The following is a 21922-nucleotide window of genomic DNA, read 5'->3' on the forward strand; positions in this document are numbered from 1 at the left end:
ACTGCAGTGTCTTTTAAACCCACCCTTGATTTGCTCCAGATCATTTTCATTTTCCATAGCAGAGTGGACCACCAGCATAGACAATCTCACTGGCATGTCTGCCAACCCTGGGCTACTCTGATCTATTACAAACCTCTTGCTACTGTATGTTTTCTGGAAAATGCCATGCAGCACTGTCAAGCTATCGCTCGCCTGTAGAAAGGTCAAAATTAAAGCAGAATGATCCGATTGAAGATATATTTCTAATTTAACCAAACCTGCTGACAGCAGTGTGCTTCAATTGGTTTTGCAGCAGGAGCCCAAATTGACCTCATCCATCCAAAGCGGCCCATTGTTCCAAGTGATTTCCTTAACGGATCAATCTGCTATTCATGAAAATAAAAAAGCAGGCTCAGCCAAACTGAAATAAACACAAATCTAAAATAAATGACACGACATGACTTGTCTGTGTCCCAAAGGAACTACAGTACATAGAGAAATCATCTAGCATAAAATTATTGCAATGTCATTGTTGGTCCTGTTTCCGTCTGATGTGAAGGCAGCAAACCTACAATACACCTAGACCCAACTGAAATTACATTTCTATAATGATTCTGGCAAAAAGGGTCCCCACTCCCCAATGACATTGATTTCACATTTATTAATAAGCTGTAATATCAGATGGACTTGCAGAAAATTGTTGAACATTTCTGATTAATGAAACAATGGATCAAATAATTTCAAACAGTTACAGATTCCTTTTATTGTACTATTTAACAAATATTTACAAAAGAGCAAACTCCATGCATAGTAAAAGACTGACCACCACTGATACCACTGTACACCATGTATCAATAGTTTAGCATGAAAAAAACCTTCATGGCACAATTTGTATATACATATTTTAAAAAGCATTTACAAATGTCCAATTGATTAATCTGATAACATAAGGTTCCAGTTCTCCGCAGTAAATAGTGTCAAAGTACTACTGGAAAACATCTCTCATGTAACAGATGCTCAGTCCTGTCCTTACGTGGCATTTAGTCCAGTGTACCTAGACAGAGAGGATGAAGAATGTTATTCATGACAGAATAACCTTTATTCATTATTGCCTAACTAATATGGATTCGTTTGCATGCCATAATAACTGTATGTTGTTATGCCTTCCTAATGAGTGGTGTGTGTGTGTGTGTGTCAGTATTGATTTCCATTATAAACGTGAGGATGGACAGTTCAGATGGGGATTAAGTTAATACTTGTAAACTACAGACACTCGTGCTTTCTAAGGTGTGATTTGGGGCCCTAAAGATGAATACAAAATCAATATAAACATCTTAAAACTAAAATGTGTGCCAAAAATATACATTTTGAATGAATATTTCCTGCACAGCCTTTGTGATCTACTGGTAGATCACGATCTACCTTTTGGGCACCCCTGCTCTATAGTAATCATCATAGCTATAGTAGTCCGGCAGTGGGAAGTGGGAAATTTGGTATAGTTTTTTTTTTATTGGCCGAATATATTGTCTATTTACATACATTCATGAATCCACTTGCTGACCGGCTGTTGGTATTGAGCAATTGTTTTATAGGGGGATATATGTGACCATACCATTAACAACTGGAAAGCTGGAGAGACAGGAAGACTCCCACTACTGAACAAACACTCTAATGAGGACGATCAGTTATTTTTAACAAAATATAATAATAATACAAAATAACATCACTAACCCTACCTTGAACTTTCATGTTATATTGATTCTGCACCATGGTATTGACAGTACATTTGTACTAAAACAATATCTGCTTAACATATCCCCACTGTCTACAGGAAACAATTGATATATTGCTTACCTTCTAGAAAAGCAAACTCATCTATGGCCTCTATTGCATTGTCTGTCAAGCAGAAGAGAGGAACACATTCCGAATCAACTTATGACAGTAGGTTGAATATCAACTATGAACAATGTATTAGGACTTTTAATTGTACATACAATATGATCCCAGTGTCCCATAAATTAATACAAGATCAATGTTGGTGTACAATAATGTTGATTTCTGTAAGCCGGCCATAGCATAAGTAACCAAACCCGATTAGCCCAGTAGTCACTAAGAAATGTAATCAGGACAGAGGAAAATGGGAATATTGTCTATTTTACAAAACTTACCCAAATCTTTTCTCTGCAACGTTTTCCTCTTTCCTTGCTGGGCATATACCAGAGCATCCTTGGCAATCATCTCAACAAATAATTCCTGTTGGGAACAAAACAATGCAAAATGTCTACTTAAACACAGTAGAATCCTCAGTGTTCAAGTTATGCAATTGTGTTATTCTGGCAGTAGGCTATATGGAACATTGGAACCAAATGGAGGTTATATTTGTTGTAATGTACACTGTCAAGACACAATCGAGCGCGCGCGCACAGTGCTCGCTCACTCACACACACACACACACACACACACACAGCTACGGAAGCTATGCTAATATGTCAGGCTCAGCATTATGTGAACGTGCGTCTGTGTTCTGTAACGTGGTCGTGGTGTAAAATGTACCGTGGCTTTAGCGATGATAAACACAGACTCTTGGCTGGCCAGCGACACGTCTGGGTCGGCTTTCATCAGCGCTTTGATGCGGGCCAGCGGGAGCTTGGAGAGGCGGCTGTGCGGACTCGGAGCACCTGCGACGGGCCCGGTCTGCTGGCCGCTCTCTTCCTCCGCGTCATGCCCTCCTCCTCGGCTCTCCTCCTCACTCAAGCACCGCTCCGGTTCGGCTTCTGCTGGGGGAGTGACGGGGATCGCCACTGTAGCTGCCATTCTCTGGTTCTTTAACAAACGAGATGTTAAAATCGAGAAGGTTGTTGTTGGTTTCTACATATCAACACATTTGCTGCTCGGCCAGCATGTTGTTTTCGCGCAATGGAAGGAGTGGGCCTCTGATTCGTCAATGGAGGACTACAGAGTCCCGCCCCTTCCTCTCCCGCCAACTAGTCCTCGTCGGCGGTTGGTCAAATAAGAAAGTAGGAATGTTCAAGACACATTAACGTTGAACGTTGCTAAAAATCACACCCGTGTGAACTGAGTGGTGCAACTCCCCTCTCTCTCTCTCTCTCTCTCATTAGCAGGCAACAGTGCAACACTATCTCTCGCTCTCTATTTCTGGCACAACAGCGCCACTTTTGCCCCTACTGGTACTCTAAACATTGGGACATAGTCCCATAGGGACATTGCTGTTCCTTGGAGTGGTTGCACCACTCAAAAAAATGTTAAGAAAGGATTTCGAAATTAGAATTACCAAACATGTATTGATAATTTGATATTAATGAATACATAATAAATACCTAACCTTACTGTCAGTGACACCAGTATGATATTGAATATCTACATTTCTGCACTTTACATTGGTTGTAAGTGCTGTTATTAAAATGCTTACTATAAAAAATACAAAAATAGCTAAAATACTAAAATTCAATAAGTTCATAAAGCATAACTTAATATCACCAAAATCCGAACTTGGCATACTGATAACAAACTTTCATTGCATCTTGGTAAAACAGAAATTACAGAATCCATTCTTTTTGGGTCTAACCATTCCCTCAGTAGGGTAAATGTAGATGATTTCTAGGTCAGAGTTGATGACATATTAATCTTTAGCAAAGAAGAGGTTACATGGGCTGTATCCTGGACAATAAACTGACGGGTGAGGGCATGGCAACAAGAGTGATCATAAGAGTAAATCAAAGGACTCAATCAATCTCCTCCTTTGTTAACAAGAGGGCTCTCAGGACATTAGCTGGAGGCTGGAGCTCTTATTCAGCCCTTGTTTGACTATGCTTGCACCTCCTGGTTCTCTAACATCTCAATGGCACAAAAAATTAAGCTCCAGACCTCCCAAAACAAACTAATCCGACTTCTTCATAGTCAGATGCCTTTATCTAAAGCGATTCACAATGCATTACATTCTCCTCTTCACAATTTCTTTTTTTTAATAACTTTTTATTGCATTTTTATGTTTACACATAAAGATGAATCAAATGTATAGATAAAGTGAGACAAACTAGAAAGGTATAAATGATATGCACAATACAATAAAACAGACATGAAAAACAAAAAGCACAGAAACAAAACAAAACAAACAAAAGAAAATGGCGAGCAGCACATACACAATACAGTCAGTTATTCATTAGGGAAAATAATATAAATACAAATATATACACATATATATACATACACAACACACATGGGCACATCAGAAGGCAAATTGCAAGAGTACAGCTGGGTGTAATTTCTTAAACAAATGTCATAGGCTAGCACACTGCAATTTAAGGCAAACAACCTGCAGAGAGCACCAGAGCCCAGACCACAACGTTGAACAGTGTTATTGTCTTTCACGTTTTGCTCCAAGCCGGGTACTTCCCACTTCCCAGTGTGACTTTTCTGTATCATTGAGAAAATCAATTCATGTTTTGAGTTCACATCAGAGATGTATGAGAATCTCCCTAGACAGAAATGTGTTGTACTTTCTGGCAGCATGTGTTAAACATATCCATTCCTGACAAGTGTTCAGTTTCACACTTGCAGATCTCGCCCCTCCTGGAAGTTTTTGTGACTGGGTTTTTCAAAATAAATGCTTTAGTGTGTTTAAGCAAACACTTTCCTGGGTTTAGTGTTTCGTGGGTAATGAAACAGGCCTGTGAGAAGCACAGATGTTAGGTTTCAGAGGAGAGGAGATCCAGTCAACTCCCTCCTGAAGAATGCTTGACTGGCAGAGGGGAACATGGAGTCCTGCTCTTTTCTAATAAACTGTAATGACAACATGTTGCGGCCATGGACATAATTTTTGTTCCACAGTCAATAAAGGCATTCCATCAGGGAACTCACATGTGAAGTAAGTTAAAGTTCAGACCCCTCCTGTCCTTGGGAGAACATGAAGAAATGAATCAGGGATTAAATTTGCTGGATTGATGGTCGTCATTTGGGCCAGTAGAAGAATGGCAATTGGGGGGGTCAAAACATTTATACTGGAAACTCTGAATTGCAGAGCAGCTTACCAAGTGTCGTATATGGTCTTAAATAGTGTCTTATAACTGTGTTTCCTCCACAGAAAAAAAGGAAAAAAATGGAAGCAAGTATTTACCCCCTGCACCACATCCACTGAAAATATTTTAGCTAAGCTCCCATAGCCTCCCGAGTCCCAACATCTTGTCCTTCAACGTCTCCAGGAGGCCATGATATCCTACCATACACCTCCGGCTGTCCACACTTTCAGAGAGGGTGAAAGGTCATAGTCATAGTCCTAGTCATAGTCCTCTGAATATTGAAACCTGACACTGCCTCCACATTGTTTTTATTTTTCTCCAACTTCTATGATGTTTGTGTGTCTGTATACTTCAACAAGAGATTTGTCCATCGTTGCAAAGATATGCAGGAAATGTGTTTGGCCTTACAAGCAGACCTGAAGTCATGTGGAAGGTATGTTTTTGCAGCTGAGAGATTCCAACCTGATTTCTTGAGGGTCAAATTCTTGAACACCTAACCCCCTGCCACCCCCAACTCTCTCTCACACACACACTCACGCACACACACACGCGCACACACACACAAACGTGCACGCACACACACACGTCTTCCCCGCCTCACCCTTCAGGATAGCATATTTTCACTGCCAAGGCTCATGCTGTATGTACACAGTTATGGGAATATGCTCTAGTCATGTCGACTGAATATTTTCTCAGCCCTCCCACCAAGGCTAATTTTCTCAAAGATAAACCATAGGAACTTAAAGGCATGGCACAGAATGATATTACTTGACCTGCAAAATGTACTGCACATTAGTGTTGACCCTTAATTACACTTTTCTAGTGAAGCAATGCATGGAGAGGTTTTATGCCTAAGTATGAGGTGAGTCATATTTCAACCAACTTCATGCCAATATGTTGAATATCCATCTACTCTTGAGTATATCCTGCAGCAGCAGCATACATGTCCAAAGTATTTAGCCTAATGAATCATGATGTGATATACTTTATTTCATCTGCAAATTTATGTAACTAGTCAAACATTTTATAGTGTTTTTCTTATTTAACAGAATACCAACAGGTGAAAGGAGGCTGTTTGGGAGTGGGAGGATTCGGAGGAAGGTGATACATGGTGAAATTTTCAGACAATGTAAATGATCAACACTCCAAGGAACATGCAAAGCATTGGAACATGGGGTCAAAAGTCTATTTAAATGTTTCCTTTCCACAAGATGTTCCCACATGATTAAAGCAATAAGGCAAGATATTGACTTTCAGAGTGCTCCCATATTACTTCCCTTGCCAGATATTACCGGATAGTAACGAAGCACTAAATACTGTGATAAGACAGCATGTGTTACCTCTAATCAGGCTTAGGTATTGGCATCTGTTTTTACATTCCTCAACAAAAGAAAAATGTTCTTTCAAATGAAGACAAAGCTGAAAGAGATTATAACTTCAACTCATCTTGTTTCTCTGCATGGCTAATCAGGTCCTGCTGCTCTCTCTCGGTTAAAGCCTCTCTATTTAATGGTTGTTGATGCTTAACTTTCAGAGACTGCCTCACAGCGTATTCCTGTGGTGTTCAGTTATGGAAGCAAGCACACATCTTTATCTATGATTTAGGGTCGGTGCAAGAAATAACTCTGTATGCAGATTAAGAACATACATTTCATGATCATTACCACTTTAAATAATAATTATGTACAACCTGTACCGTATCCCTAAAGATGCATTCCCAACATATTAAATAATCCTGATTTATGTCTGATGCAGTCATGTAAAAACACTGCTGCCTCAACGCTGGATGTGCATGCCTGACATAATGCATGCACAGAGTTGACACATTATAAAGCTTATTCTAAATGTTACGCACATAAGATAAGGTATTGATCTGCACAACTAAAGTGGATGTGTGGTAATTGCCTTGTACTATCCCTTTGCATGGCATGGGAGTTTATCTAATCTTGTAACATGAATATTATGTGATTTAATTTAAGTTTTTGAATGACTGGAACAAGGCACATCCCTGTATATTGAAGTGTCCATATTTACTTGCGCAAGCAGCCAATGGTGAGCACACCTCATGGCATGCTCTGCTTGCGTACAAGTAGGCCATACATGGCCTTGTGTGCAAGGCGCAAGTTGGCACCTCGACAGAGTGCATTTCTAGTTTATTTTAGTTTCATCTGTTCAAATGATTCTTTTAGATCATAATGATGCAGTAGGCAGATCATATAAGTTAGACATAGACTTTTAAGGCCTGAAATTGTGTTAGAAAGTGACTAAATATATCAGATGATGATCTCATGATGTCAGAGGCAGAGTAGAAGAGAGAGTGCCATCAAGGGAACAAGATGGGATGAGAGAGGTGGAGGGAGAAATGACAGTACTGTTGAGTGTGAAGGAAGAGGAGAGAACGCGTGAGAGGCACAAATGAGGGAGGGAGGGAAGGAGGGCCAGAGCAGCAACTGAAGTGGATAGATGGGGGTGTGGGGGCGGGGGTTAGGGAGGGAGGCTGATAGATAGAAAAAGAGCTAGAGTGGAAATGAGTGACTGGATGAGTGTGAGTGAGTGAGTGTGGTAGGGAGGGAGGCATAGAAAGAGGGAGGGAGTAATATAATAGAGGCAGCCATAGAGGGAGAGGTGACAGAGAAGATTGTCCTCCTCTCATCTCCTCTCTTCTTATCTCCTCTCTGCCAGGCTAACCATGTTTGTGCTGCAGACGCTGACTGTTATTTCTCTGACTGTTATTCTTCTGTCATCTGTGGAAGGTAGGACACAACCGCACCTCAAGTGTGTGTGTGTGTGTGTGTGTGTTTGTGTGTGTGTGTGTGTGTGTGTGTGTGTGTGTGTGTGTGTGTGTGTGTGTGTGTGTGTGTGTGTTGCGTGCACCCTGCAGGTGGGCAACATAGCAGGGGGGAGTGATGGCGAGGAAAACAAAAGCGAGAGGAGGGGAACAGGGATGTGCTGTATGCTACGCAGCAGCAGCAGGGAAAACGGCATGGATGTAAAGGCGAGGGGAGCCACCATCTGAGCTGTCACACATCAACAACACATGCATGGACACTGGACAGCAAGCCACCGACCTGAGGTCTGGCTGCGTTTGACGAGTGCATAGCGATTGCCTGTCTGCCTGAACACAGTTCTGTTGACAGAGAGCTGAAGGTGCAGTGGTTCCCAGCCATCTGTGATGTAACAGAGCAGTGCTGCTCACGCTGCTTCCACTGTACTTTGTTTTGTTTACATGATTGCCTCGATTGAAAAGCCCCGGTGGTGGCATGCATGCAGGCAGGCAGGCAGGCAGGCAGGCAGGCAGGCAGGGTGGCAGGGTGGCAGGCAGGCAGGGTGGCAAGCAGGCAGGCAGGCAGGCAGGCAGGCAGGGTGGCAGGGTGGCAAGCAGGCAGGCAGGCAGGCATGAGGGTGGCAAGCAGGCAGGCAGGCAGGGTGGCAAGCAGGCAGGCAGGCATGAGGGTGGCAAGCAGGCAGGCAGGCAGGCACGCACGCACGCAGCAAACGCACGCACACACGTTAGAGTGTGTGTGTGTGTGTGTGTGTGTGTGTGTGTGTGTGTGTGTGTGTGTGTGTGTGTGCGTGTGCGTGCGTGTGTGTCAAGGGGGTGTGTACAGTAGTCTACAGATAACACTTTGCTGTCAGCAAAAGCTGCCAAAACATTCCTTTTCAACCTGTAATAACAACACAGAGCACTGGCCTCAGTATAAAGCATGGGAGATAACGCTTTGCTTTCAGTGATTTCTGTCTTAGCCACAATAACAGCATTCATTTTGACATTGCATTTATGTCATTTTAGTTTTAGCGTGCGACCGTACGTATACTTCTGCAAGTTTTTATTTTGTAAACAACCTGATTTCTTGGTTTCTATACTCTCTTAAAATAGAATACAAATTTAAACAGAGACGGAATTAAGTACTAGTTGCAAAACAAATCTTCTTGAAAACACTGAGTTTCTTTCTTGTCCCTATACCAGGCTCTTTTGCCCTTGTACTCCCATGTGTTTTTCTGTCTGTCTGTCTGTCTGTCTGTCTGTCTGTCTGTCTGTCTGTCTGTCTGTCTGTCTGTCTGTCTGTCTGTCTGTCTGTCTGTCTGTCTGTCTGTCTGTCTGTCTGTCTCTCTCTCTCTCACACGCACGCACGCACGCACGCACGCACGCACGCACGCACGCACGCACGCACGCGCGCATACACACACACACACACACACATACACACACACATACACACACACACACACACAAATTCTTGCTTTTTTCTTCTTCCCTTCATTCTCTGTCCCCCACCCTTCCCTCTCTCCACGTCTAGGGAAAGGGGTGCAGATGCAGAGGGACGTCCAGTGCTGCATGCTGTACTCTCAGGGCAAGGTGCGCACCAAAGACGTGCTGAGGTTTGAGGTGCAGACGAAGGGGCCCGACTGCAGCATACAAGCCATCATGCAAGTATTTCAAATATCTCATCCCGGAGCGAAAGAACACCACCCATCTGCAGACATGGAAAATATGCCTCTCGTTAGTGCAGGGCAGAGCCGGGGCTGAAAGGCATTGTCGTCTTTCCAGGTCATGTTGTTATGGCAGGGATCTGAGCTGTAATTGCCAGGGAGGCGAGGAAGGAAATATGTGGGAATAACACGCCATCACAAAATACCTTCTGAGCCAGCTGAACGCTGCAGTCAAGGTCACTCAGTGAGTTGTCAGTCAGTCAGTCAGTCAGTCAGTCAGTCAGTCGATCAGTCAGTCAATCTTAATCAAGTTAATCATGAGTCAGAGTTAGCCAGCAAGTCAGTAATTATTCAGTTACATTAGTCAGATTCACTCAGTCAGGGTAGAAGGCTAGGAGCCGCAGGGATTACGTAGCTCACCAAACCATGCTACAAACAATGCTTATATTTTAGAAACAGATCTAATTTAAACAGGCTGGAGGAGCTTGTCGTCTCATGCGGCTCAGTTATTCCTATTCCATATAAGGAATGTTTGTAATGTGTAATAATAATTACATATTCCTTTGGTATGTCATGCTGGCATGCAGTACACATACATTTTTAGCTGAAGGTCCACTGATCTCATCTCTATATGAATGTTTGCCCCTGCACCACCCACCACCACCTGGTGTGGAGTATTTAGGAGTATTTAGCCTTCAAGTTCAATCTTGTGGTCTTATTGTTGTGGCTAGGTGCTTATACTATACCAAATAGTTCCAAACATAGATTTAACTTCACCTTTGCCTTTGTGGGGTCTGCATTCTGTGCAGTAAAATCCTCAGTGTTTATCTATCTATTTGTCACTCACAGAGTTGAATTAACACTGAGGATGTGTGTGTTGTTGTGTGTTGCTGATGGATAGTCTGTACACTAAGAAGGCAGTGAAGTGTGCAGATCCCCGGGACAGGAAGGTGAAGAGGTTACTGAGGAAGCTCCTGCAGAGACAGAGAACCAAATCCCAAAGGACCATGTGGCTTCTTCCTCATGACAACCTCCCTGTCATGTCAGAGGTATGCCCAGCCATCGTGCCCCTGTACTATACTATGGAAACTATATCTAGTGCCGCAACCAGCCATTATTCTATTGATTACTTTTTTGATTAGTCAAATAAACGAGAAATGGATTGTTCCATAATAATAATACAGCATCAACAAATTGACACAAATGTTTTTTAATAACGACATAAGCTCTATTTTATACTTTGATGTTCATTAGTGTCGAAGAAAAGTGCCAATCTACAAGCTCACAAGATCATAATCTAGGCCTATTTTGGCTATGTTTTGAAGTTTTCACCTATAATGCCATACACCAAAATAAAAAGTGTTGAAAGTGGGTTGTTGCAACCATAGTGGATTCACAATAATTTATGCTACTGTATTTAGGACAGATTTTATTCAAATAGATTATTTGATCTACGGTAATAGATTAAATTAATTTGTGCGATTAATTGTTACACGCCACTCCTATTACACATGACATGAGATATTTATAGATTTGTTTGTATCTTCATCAGGACAAGAAAGATAACTGGGCAGCCCTCCATGTGGAATGAGAGAAGACTATACTAAAATGAGCAATATTCATAGTCATAGGTAAGGTAAGATATTTGTAGTTTATAATGTGTGTGCGTGCGTGTGTGCATGCGTGCGTGCGTGCGCGTGCGCCTGGATAAACGTGTTATCGCGTGGAACGCGTGGAAGTGATGAAACAAAACTGTGTGCGTGTGGAATAGAAACACACTTCAAAATAAGACACAGAAATGCAGATCCTGACACAGACACACACACACACACACACACACACACACACACACACACACACACACACACACACACACACACACACACACACACACACACACACACACACACACACACACACACACACACACACACACCTTATGGGCAGACAAAACTATACACTTTAAGCTAATAATGATCTCTGTGGGGTTCCCTCCTGATTGGATTAAATTGGTCTGAAAATGTATTTTCTGTTTTAAAAGCTGGACAGTCAATACTGAACAGAGACTCCATAGCAATGACTGTTAACAGGTGTGTGTGTGTGTGTGTGTGTGTGTGTGTGTGTGTGTGTGTGTGTGTGTGTGTGTGTGTGTGTGTGTGTGTGTGTGTGTGTGTGTGTGTGTGTGTGTGTGTGTGTGTGTGTGTGCGTGTGTGCGTGCGTGGGTTTTCATTTGCACATTTTCCATGCACTTTTACAGTATAATTTACCTCACTGTATTAACCCACTGTTTTATAATCTGCCTTCTCATTTCCAGGCCAAGTATATTTCAGCAGCCTGTCATTCTTATTTGTTGGAGCGAGCTGAACCTCCAGTCATCCTGTGTCTCTTTGTACCCTATCAGTATCCCTGGGACAAGACCTGGGCAGCAGCACATATACTGATTCATCTTCATTTGATGTTTAAACACTAGTCTTAGTAAAACATACTTGAGCTGCAACTGTACTTAGACCGCAGTTTTCCCTCAACACTAAATTTCTTTGCCAAAAATAGCCAATCTACAAGCTCACAACGTGTCGACGCGTTGTGAGCTTTTTTATCGGTTATTTTTGCCAAATGCTCGCCCCAGAATAGGGATGCTGGGGTTCAAATGGTTAAACACTAGAGGGGGGCTCAACCTAGCTCCAGATGCTTGGTTAGGACAGCTAATGCATTACTTATATGTTGAGAGATGTCAAATCAAGTCTTGTTTTTCTTAGCCAATTTGAAGTTTATGTTGCCCAGGTCTGCCTATAAGTGTCTTCTGCTACTGCTATTACTAGTACTACTACAACTAACTACTACTCTGCTACTAGTGGCTGAACTACGAACTATACTAGTATTGTGTCAAAAGCCCACAGCAGGTCATCAAGGGCCTCAAAATGGTCCAAGTATTATGTTGTGTCTAAATCAATGGCAATGTGATTCACAAAAATATACATTCATTCAGTGATATGGAATACTGTATATCTGTGAGATATATACTTATTTGTGAATTGTATACTTCATTAATATGTAAGGACGCCTTGCACAGTACAGCACAGCACTGGATTTTGTCAAGGACTATTAAGGGCACCAATAGAAATACTGTTGAGTTGCATTTATTTTCATACAACCCCTGTCTATGGTTAGGGTTAGAAGGAAAAGTCAAAACCGTTCCCTTAGATCCCGCCCTTTTACAGTAAAACTTCTATAGCTTTCATCAGGTTTGACCAGTCTATTAATGTGTGTTACTAACATTTTGTATTCTCAGTGTAGGCTACAGTATATGAGGTGTTTGTATGCTGAAGAAAACATGTGCACTGGAGGTTGGAGGTTTTGATATGTATCAGCACATAAATATTACCTTTTATTCTGACTGTCAAAAAACTATGCCAAAGTATTTATCAAACATTGCTGATGAAATTCACAACCACTTAAGGCTGTTACAAAGTTAGAGGGCTTGATATTGTCAAAACATAAATGTAATGTAGAAGAATGCACTGTATGTTCAAGGAGTATTGCAAGTAAATTCTTTTATAAATTATGAAATTATGACTTCCACTGAATGTTGATTTCCTCAGTTGTGTTTTAAGCCATAAAACGGTGTGTGCGCGTGTGTGTGTGTGTGTGTGTGTGTGTGTGTGTGTGTGTGTGTGTACATTATTTACATATATTAGTTAGTCTTGAATTAGTTAATTAGTCTTTTTTGCACCTTAAAACTCTTGACTGTTCCTATAGTACCTAAACTGTTGACAGTCAGACACGCACAGCTTCATTCCTGAGACATTTAATTGTTAAATTTAACATAAATTGCCCATTAAAATACAGAGTTAAACATTTTGTGAAACACAAGCCTCAAAAACAAAACACAAGTGGCAAAGTCAAATAATATGCCCTCAAACAACACTCTTCACTTAACACCAGAAGTAATAACTGCACTTATGTATGTAATATATAGACATTTCCTTTAAAAAAAAGCCTTCTCAAAATCTTTTCACAGTACCTATTCACAGAACTAGGAAATAAACCAATTTGAGAAGCTTAAAACGACAAAAACAAATATTCAAGCCAAAACATGAAATAAACTGAAATAAAACTTTTAGTTAGTATAAATTAAAATGCATATTTGAGCTAAGGCTATTATATAACAACTTTCTCACTGATGTAGGTCTCTACTGTATCAAAGGTTGTAGAGTCTACATGGATTTGTATGAACCTTTTAAAACAATTAAGTCTGATGTAAGCTGAAACAAGCAAAAAATAAATAACATTAAAGCATAATTAAGTAGAACATTAGAAAAAGGATAATAATTGTCATGGAATAAACAAATATTTGACAATGAAGTTATTTTCAAATAAAGTATTGTCTTTTGTTTTATGGATGGAAAGCATTCATCCTTGTGTCCATGAAAAAGAACTAGCACCAAAGACTGCTCAATAAAGAAACATTATAAATACAAAGAAATACAATATAGAATGCAATGATTGAAAACCATTCTACCAAAACCATCAAAATATCAATAACAGATATAGCAATTAAACCCAGTGTAGAACAGTCTGTTACATTCAAGTAATGTAGGGTACATTTTCAGTCATATTGAAATGGATACAAGATCAATGACGGACTATTTACAATTCATATGTTCCATTTTATATCTTTATATATATATCTTTTTATCTTTAATGAGGAACAGAATCATAGTAACATTAGAGGTAGTCAAAATTAAGCGAGACACAAGATTGTATGTGAATATTAAGCCATGCAAAAGATATCTGCCTTATGATGCAAATGTACTTAAAAAATTAGAAACATCTCCTTCTCTCCTGGTGGTGTTTTTTTAGAGAGAGAGAGAGAGAGAGAGAGAGAGAGAGATATCTCCATAAGTTTCTTTGTAATGCTGTGTATTCAAACACTGGTCTTTAAAAAGTTTTTGAACTAGTTTGGCCGTGCGCACATTTATTTATTTTTAATCTCTGAAATCATGTTAAATTTGAGGACTCTTTAAATCCATTTACTTTGTGATATACTAGTTTACTTTGTTCTAGATTAAATACAATAAAATGAAATGCACAAGTACCTATCAGGAACTACAGGCAGAGACTCCAATGAAGGAATATCAACAACTTATCCAAATTAAGGAAATAGCCATAGGACACTTTGGTAGAGGTTAGACAGGTTATTGTGGTGATCGTGATATACAAAAATAGTTGCTCCATTGATTAGACATTGATCATTCAAAACATACTCCTAACCTCACTCCTTGTTGACTCACATTGTAGGGTGAAACAAAGTCACTCTTTTAGCATGAAAACAAATGCAAACAAAGCTGATCCTGCCAATATACAGTATAACGTCCCAAAACCCTGTTCTGGATTTGTTGATTTAGCAATTTTTATTAGGAAAAAAAAAACTGGACTGGATCCGTAGAACTAGAACTAACTACGTTAATAGTACGTTAAACGTTTATTATTAATATATAAATAAATAAAAACAAAAATGCAGAACCGGGTTTTGCGATGATAAATATGTTAAATAGGCAGAATCGGCTTTGTTTTGCATTTGTAAAGTGACTTTGATTGCTGTTCCCGGTTGCAAAGTAAATCAATGCAAAACGATGGAGCAACTATTTTCCATTATGGCATGTTAACTACACAACCCAAACTTCTACCAAAGTGTCATATTGCTTTAACCCTGGTGTCCCTAGTTTGGGAATTTGATCATAGGTAGAAATATTCCAAACATTTCAAAGATTTTCAACATTTCAGCCCAAGTATAAAATAGGGCTTAAGTGGTTATGAGCTGTATTCATACACTACTATCAAGCAGCCGGGCTTCAACAACCGAACCAATACAATCTTCATGTGAAGATGCTATTCAGGAAGCAAGGGCCTTTGGGTCTCACATGGTGGTCTCACTGTTGCGGTGTTTGTGAGAGTCATTTTCCTGGCAGATGAGTTGGTAGGGTTTCTCATTCTCCTCAATGACAGAGTTGCCCAGTTCAGCATCTTGTTTTTCTAGTTCTGCGCGGGACAGATGCTCTACAATACCTGCGCCAAGAGAGTCGCCCAGAACATTGGTGGTGGTCCGCAGGCGATCTCTGGGGTAAAAAGGAGAGACAGAGATAAGAAGTCAGTTTACAGTTACAGAAATATGGTATAATGTATAAACATTTAAACACTTCTAAATGATTTAAAAAAAACATCCAATTTACAATTGAATTGAAGCATTTAGCAGATGATCTTAATCCAGAGGGATTTACAATAAGTAAGGTAATACATCAAATAGGCTACATACAGTAGAAATAGTCATCAAGAATCATAAGTAACAGCCGTCTAACAGCAGCAACAAAACTATAATTATACAACAGGTTGTTTCGAGGAAGCAATCTGATTGGTTGAAACAGCCTTCTAGCCGTGGTTCAAACGAGCACCACTCCACACCTAATCAAAACAAAGATTTCAGCTGCTCTGTTCTCCCAGAGCTCAGCAAACTCAGTGGCTAGGCTAGCTAGTTTCTTGGGACATTTGTGGTCGTAGTGACTACATCTGTCAAAAATTTTTTTTCCAGTTTTTCATGTGTCTATGAGGTGACAGTACTTCATTAGACACCCTGGACGGGCCAATGAAATAAACAGTAATATAGTGACATCACACTATCAGCCCCTCCCCTAACCCCTCCCCCTTTATCATACAACTACAGCTGTGGGTGCGGCTTCAGTTCAGGTGGATCACCACCCATCACCACCCACCAGGCAAACCAGGCATACTTAATGAACTGGTGGGCGTGCCCACATAAAAACAACATTTTAACAAATACTGTACACTTTTTTTTTGGAAAGAATTATACCTCCTTATATAACAATAAGACCTGATGATCATGTTTTAGGGTGTAAAAGAATCACGGCACTCCATCTTTAAGGGTAACTGTTGTATAATTGCAATATTACACGAGAGGGGGTGGTTTAACGTCATTAATGCACGCCTGCGATGCTGCAGGAACGAGCCTGCAGGGCGAGTTCCGAAAGCAACGCAGAAGTAAGTATACACTATACATACATACATAATATTCTAAATTACATACGTTTAGGCTTTGCATACGCCTGCAAGGTCATCATGGCTAGGGCAAGTGCTACGCGTGTGACACATTAGGTGCTTTTTTAGAAAATATTTTGTTTTATAACGCCATTACCCAAAATTGGGACACCAGGGTGAAAATGGATAATTCAGGGTCTTCAATAATCTAGCAATCTGCATTATGCATCAATAACCTTTGCAGTGGGGGGGAGACCTCTGAAGCCCCACTATGACATTTAGACCCGTAGACCCACAGAACACAACACAGACCAATCCCCATCACGCTTTGACATTTAGTGGCAACTCACAAGAACCAATCCACTGCGATGATCAGTGTTATGCCGTCTGTGGGCAGTCCCACCGATGTCAATACGATCACCATGGTAACCAGCCCAGCCTGAGGGATGCCTGCTGCTCCGATGCTGGCAGCAGTAGCTGTGATACTGAGTAGGCAGTGGGAGGGATGAGGGGAATGAAGATGTTTAATAAAGTGAAACAAACACACAGTCAGTGGTGGAAAGTAACCAAGTGCATTTATTCAAGTACTGTGCTTAAGTCAAATGTAGAGGTACTTTTACTTTACTTTACTTTTTTGGAGTATTTAAAATGTGTGTTACCTTTTACGTCTACTCCACAGCATCTTAGAGGCAAATATTGTATTTATTTGACAGCTTTAGTTACCAGTTAAGCCTACTTTGTGGATTTATGTTATTATTACAAAACATAGGCCTACATTAACTTATTAAGCCCTATTTTATGTTTTGGCTATTCTGAAACAGCTGATCTACAAGCTCACAACGCGTAGCGTGTTGTGAGCTTGTAGATCTGCTATTTCCAAACAGTTTGGGTAAATGATGAAAAGGTTGAGCACTTTTACTTTGGTACGGCAAGTATATCACTTCTGTACTTCAATACATGCCTTTTACTTGAAACTTGTACTTTTATGGTGTGGTATTGCTACTTTTACTTAAGTAAAATAAATTGGAGAGTGCACACAGCTGATGTAAAGTACATTCCCTTGGAAAACAGCAGGGCCATAAAGTTATTATATAGTTACTATTATATAGTTACTATTACGTTATAGTAAATCAACATATAGTCAAAATTATGAGTCCTGTTCCTGGCCTTTAAAATCCAACACATTTCTATGAATAATGGCTACAGTATAATATAGTAAATAGGTTATTTTTTAGTTATTACAAATGGAGATAAACCCTATGATTGCATGCATGAAACTGACATTTTTAGTCATCATAATTGTTTACAGAGAATAGTACATGCTTTTTGTATAGACATACTGTACATAGCTATGGAGTTATCATATAATAAGTACCTCAAGCTTGAGGGCGGTAAACGTCAAGTTTGACGCAAAGTAGTGGATTCAGCACTAAAATTACTATAATGATTGGCCTAATGAAAAAGGTCTGGTTGGCTCTCCAAATAAAGGGGAAAGGGGCTATTTGCCAGATAGAATGGCTGTCATCAGTCAAACTTGTACATTTTCAGCAGAATATGTTGACACACCCACATCAGGAACACCACAGCCATGGCTGCGGTGTACTCACAATACTTTTGATGCAGACAGGATAGTTAAACACTGCAACTGGGTTTAATTGTATGTAGCCTATTATATTATTGTGTTTAGAGAAGTCAAAACACATGTGTAATGATAATTGGGCAAAATAAACCAGTGAAAGATTACCTGATGGTGAGAATCTGGCCAAAGTTGAGGTCCATGTTATTGACCTGAGCAATGAAAATGGCCGCCACAGCCTCATAGAGGGCTGTACCATCCATATTTATGGTGGCCCCCACAGGAAGAACAAAGCGTGTTACTCGCTTATCCACGTGGTTGTTTTCTTCCAGACAGCGGAAGGTGATTGGCAGGGTGGCAGAACTGGGGTGAAATGAATTGGACAGAGTGAGACAATGCAGAATCACACTGAAAATACAGAATCACACTATAATCAGAACCTGGATAAGATGGTACAGTGGTTCTCAAAGTGGTCACTGGGGATGCCCAGCGGTCCTCCAGGCGGTTCCACAGGGTCCAGAGCTAACTGATTGATAGTTAGGAACCAAATAGACCCTTACAGATCTTAGTTAAAGTGTTACATTAACTCTCTGGGGGTCCGTGACCTAATACTACATGGGGGTCTTTGAAATAAAAAGATTTGAGAACCACTGCGACACTGAATGCGACCCACCTGGAGGAGGTGCCCAGGGCGGTGATGAGTGCCTGAAGCAGTCCTCCGATGAAGCTGTATGGGTTTTTCTTAGTCACCAGGAAATACAGTAGTGGCAGGACAATCAGGCCATGGATGAGAAGGCCCGCGATGACAGTCACAGTGTACATCCCAAGCTGACCTCCCACCTGTGCAAGGTCCTTCATCTCCACAATCTTCCCCGCAATCAGGAACATGATTCCCACGGGTGCATACCTGGAAGGGGATGGGAGCGGCAAGTGAAATAGCTGGGGTGGAATGACAGCGATGCGACATGAGTGATAGTGGAGAGAGTGGAAAGGCTGATACCAATGAAGCCTCCATGTGAAATAGCGAAAGTGTACCAACTCGTTTTCCTTTTTATTTTATTTGTATTTTTTTTAAAGACTCAAAATAATTTTAGCTGTAGGCCCCTTGACTCAAATGGACTTGTCCTGTCTAGTGCCTACGTAATGGATAATAAACGATGATATAAACACCTCAACTTCGTCTCTGTGTTTAATCATCCATTATATTTCTCGATAATGACCGCCGACCTGTTTATTATCCCGCTTATTACACGGCTACTTAATACATTGACCCAAGTAACAACAAAACAGGTATTTCCTTGCTTACGCTAATGAAAGTATTCCATCCGTGTTGGCTGGCCTTCTGCAACACGGTCGCCTCGAAGTGTTTGTTGATCAAATAGAATACATTTTCGACTACTTTCAAAAACATTATTGAGAGCAACACTTAGTTGTAAATGACATTGTGTGTGTGTTTACATGGCTGTCATGTTGGATACAGCATAAAATCCAAGCAGCGCAGCATAACCGCTGTCTAATCAAAGCCTCAGAGCACCTGCTGTGCTGCTGTTATAGCAGCACTCCTGAATTCAGCGATTGACCATTCAGAATCAAGCATTCAACCATGAAGTATATACAGTATAATACAGTTTAACATTGATCAGTTGGGTCAGATGTGGGGTGTGTACAGGTGTTAATTGTCACTGTGTGCAAACTGTACATGCTGTGTCAGATGGTCGGCTGATGCATGAGAGGACTACTGGCAAGAGGTGGCAGTAGATTGCAGGAATCTCCGATCTGGAAGCTAGGCTCTCAGAGCCATTGAGCAGCAAAAACAAACAGACTTTTTTATGATACTCCTCTGAAACAAACTCCTCTGTTTGTGGTTTTGTATGTGCTCATCACACATACAGAAACACACATGCTTTCTGTCTTGCTCTTGAAATTAATCATGAATTTGTTCGTCTCATTCACTCTTGCTCCATCTGTCTCACACTTTTTGTTTCGTTTTTCCTTGTTTCCTTGTTTTGCCAATGGGTACATCTCACACGCACGCACGCACGCACGCACGCACGCACGCACGCACGCACGCACGCACGCACGCACGCACGCACGCACGCACGCACGCACGCACGCACGCACGCACGCACGCACGCACGCACGCACGCACACACACACACACACACACACACACACACACACACTTCCTGTCTCTGTCTTAACATTAAACATAACTTGATGTTATTGATTTATCTCACACACACACACTACACGCTCCCTTTTTGACGGAAAAGCCAATTGTGCTTGAGGGTTGGTTGAGTGACGCATGTAGGCGCTTCACTTCCACCGACGGTCGTGTGCACACTGAACACCGTACCTTTACAACATTTTACAACATTTTACAACAGAGTCAGGACATCTGGGAGTGCAGGAGTTCTGAGACCACCCAGAATTGTCAAATGTCAATTTGTAGTTTAGTTTAATTCAGCCTCTAATGACTTTCTTTGCCTGGCGAGGTCAAGACAGGAAATGCCACCACTTGTGCCTTCTTATTTTGAGGCTCTATTAGTCATGGGACAATTTTCACCATGCCAACAACAAACTCCGAATCATAGTCTTCAGCTGATAAAATGTGGTAACTTTGTCTGAAGGTTTCTGAAAAAAACGTGCATTCTGACCAGATGATGATGGAAACAAGTCTCATGATGGCTTCGTTGAGGCAGTCGAAGAAGTCCTTGAGTGCCTGTCCCTGCTGCTTCATGTTGCCGACGACCAGTCCAAAGCATAGTGAGAATACCACCAGGCCCAGAGCATTCACACCATTAGAAGAACCTGATACAGGAACCGTCTCCTCCACTGTCTCCTAAGGCATGAAATCTCTTTTTAAAAGTTGTCCATACACTACAAAAAGAGTCTCCGCACACATCCTTTTCTATCTAGTAGACATTCATCAGAGCTCTGCATGCAAACACTGTCCATCTTTCCCTAGAGAATCTTAGCTTTGCTTCCCACAATGTCATTGTTCAGTAACAGTGTGAGTGTGTGAGAAACCCCCCAAATGTATAGTCTAAACTCTAAAGGGTGTTATGGTACTTTACTTACAAATACACTTCAGACACAATTAATAGAAATATGTATAAAACCTACCAAAAAAAAGGAGTAACATTCATTAAAGCAATGCAGACATGATTTCTTATCCTTAGAGGAGCCATGTGGGATGACTATGGTGTCATTACCTGTATGGTGTACATCAACCTGCTGAGGTTCATGCTTAGGGGAGACAATGATGACGATGATGACGTGATGTTGGGAGAGTCCGTAAGGTTGACGGCCACGGTCACATTCCTGGTGGTGGTGACCTTCTTGTACACGGTTTTGTACTGCAAGAGACCAGTGTACGCAGGAGTCATAGTATCATTGTTTGAGACAATATCTCCATACAATGATGTACGCTGGTTATAGCTGTGCAATCAGATTTTTTTTACAAACTATAAGCTGAAAACCATGTTATTGAGGGTTGGGGAAAGATAGTAAACCCACCTGCTTGAAGCAAGCCTCCACCAGATTAGGAGGGAACATGTTCCTGAGAGAAAGTATTAAACTGTTATGCTAAAGTGTGTGTTTTAGTACAATATCCAAAACAAGACTGCAAGGTTACGTCAGATCAGAGCTGATCATGCTATATAATACCTTACCTTATTTCATTACGTCAGACATTACGTCAGACCACAGCTGATCATGCTATATAAAACCTTACACCACTCAGTTCACACGGGTGTGATTTTTTACATATATTTTCAAAAATATTATTTTGTTAGTGTTTTCCAATTCTTTGGGGGCCCACTTGCAATATCGTCCACCAATGGGCCCG

The 21922-nt window shown here is 40.9% G+C and overlaps 3 protein-coding genes across 4 annotated transcripts in view; 1 reads left to right on the forward strand and 2 right to left on the reverse strand.

The window, feature by feature from the left end:
- Positions 1 to 717: 717 nt before the first annotated feature.
- Positions 718 to 2954, reverse strand: pole4 (polymerase (DNA-directed), epsilon 4, accessory subunit). The gene is made up of 4 exons (XM_079505761.1): positions 2533 to 2954; positions 2148 to 2232; positions 1834 to 1875; positions 718 to 1033 (listed from the first exon to the last, which is right to left on the reverse strand). Exons 1-4 carry the CDS (start codon positions 2791 to 2793, stop codon positions 1020 to 1022), a joined length of 402 nt encoding a protein of 133 aa, XP_079361887.1. The 5' UTR covers positions 2794 to 2954; the 3' UTR covers positions 718 to 1019.
- A 4692-nt stretch (positions 2955 to 7646) lies between these two features.
- Positions 7647 to 13007, forward strand: ccl44 (chemokine (C-C motif) ligand 44). Of its 2 annotated transcripts, none has more exons than XM_079505939.1 (5): positions 7647 to 7768; positions 9314 to 9443; positions 10348 to 10495; positions 10999 to 11082; positions 11761 to 13007. In XM_079505939.1, the coding sequence occupies exons 1-4, from the start codon at positions 7705 to 7707 to the stop codon at positions 11035 to 11037; spliced, it is 381 nt and encodes a 126-aa protein (XP_079362065.1). In that variant the 5' UTR covers positions 7647 to 7704; the 3' UTR covers positions 11038 to 11082; positions 11761 to 13007. The 2 variants fall into 2 exon arrangements, with proteins under 2 accessions (XP_079362065.1, XP_079362064.1); XM_079505938.1 differs by having other exon boundaries at positions 10999 to 11077.
- A 2356-nt stretch (positions 13008 to 15363) lies between these two features.
- Positions 15364 to 21922, reverse strand: part of slc1a6 (solute carrier family 1 member 6) — a gene marked incomplete at its 3' end in the record, with an annotated part of 8340 nt that continues 1781 nt past the window's right edge. Inside the window, exons 4-10 of the mRNA XM_079504988.1 lie at positions 21592 to 21634; positions 21288 to 21431; positions 20730 to 20914; positions 18746 to 18979; positions 18241 to 18435; positions 16847 to 16981; positions 15364 to 15562 (exon numbers count right to left, since the gene is read on the reverse strand). Coding sequence (XP_079361114.1) covers positions 15364 to 15562; positions 16847 to 16981; positions 18241 to 18435; positions 18746 to 18979; positions 20730 to 20914; positions 21288 to 21431; positions 21592 to 21634 — 1135 coding nt within the window. The remainder of the gene's footprint in view (positions 15563 to 16846; positions 16982 to 18240; positions 18436 to 18745; positions 18980 to 20729; positions 20915 to 21287; positions 21432 to 21591; positions 21635 to 21922) is intronic.

The sequence above is a fragment of the Electrona antarctica genome (genome assembly GCF_951216825.1).
Source record: "Electrona antarctica genome assembly, chromosome: 7".
In the NCBI taxonomy this organism is placed as follows: Eukaryota; Metazoa; Chordata; class Actinopteri; order Myctophiformes; family Myctophidae; genus Electrona; species Electrona antarctica.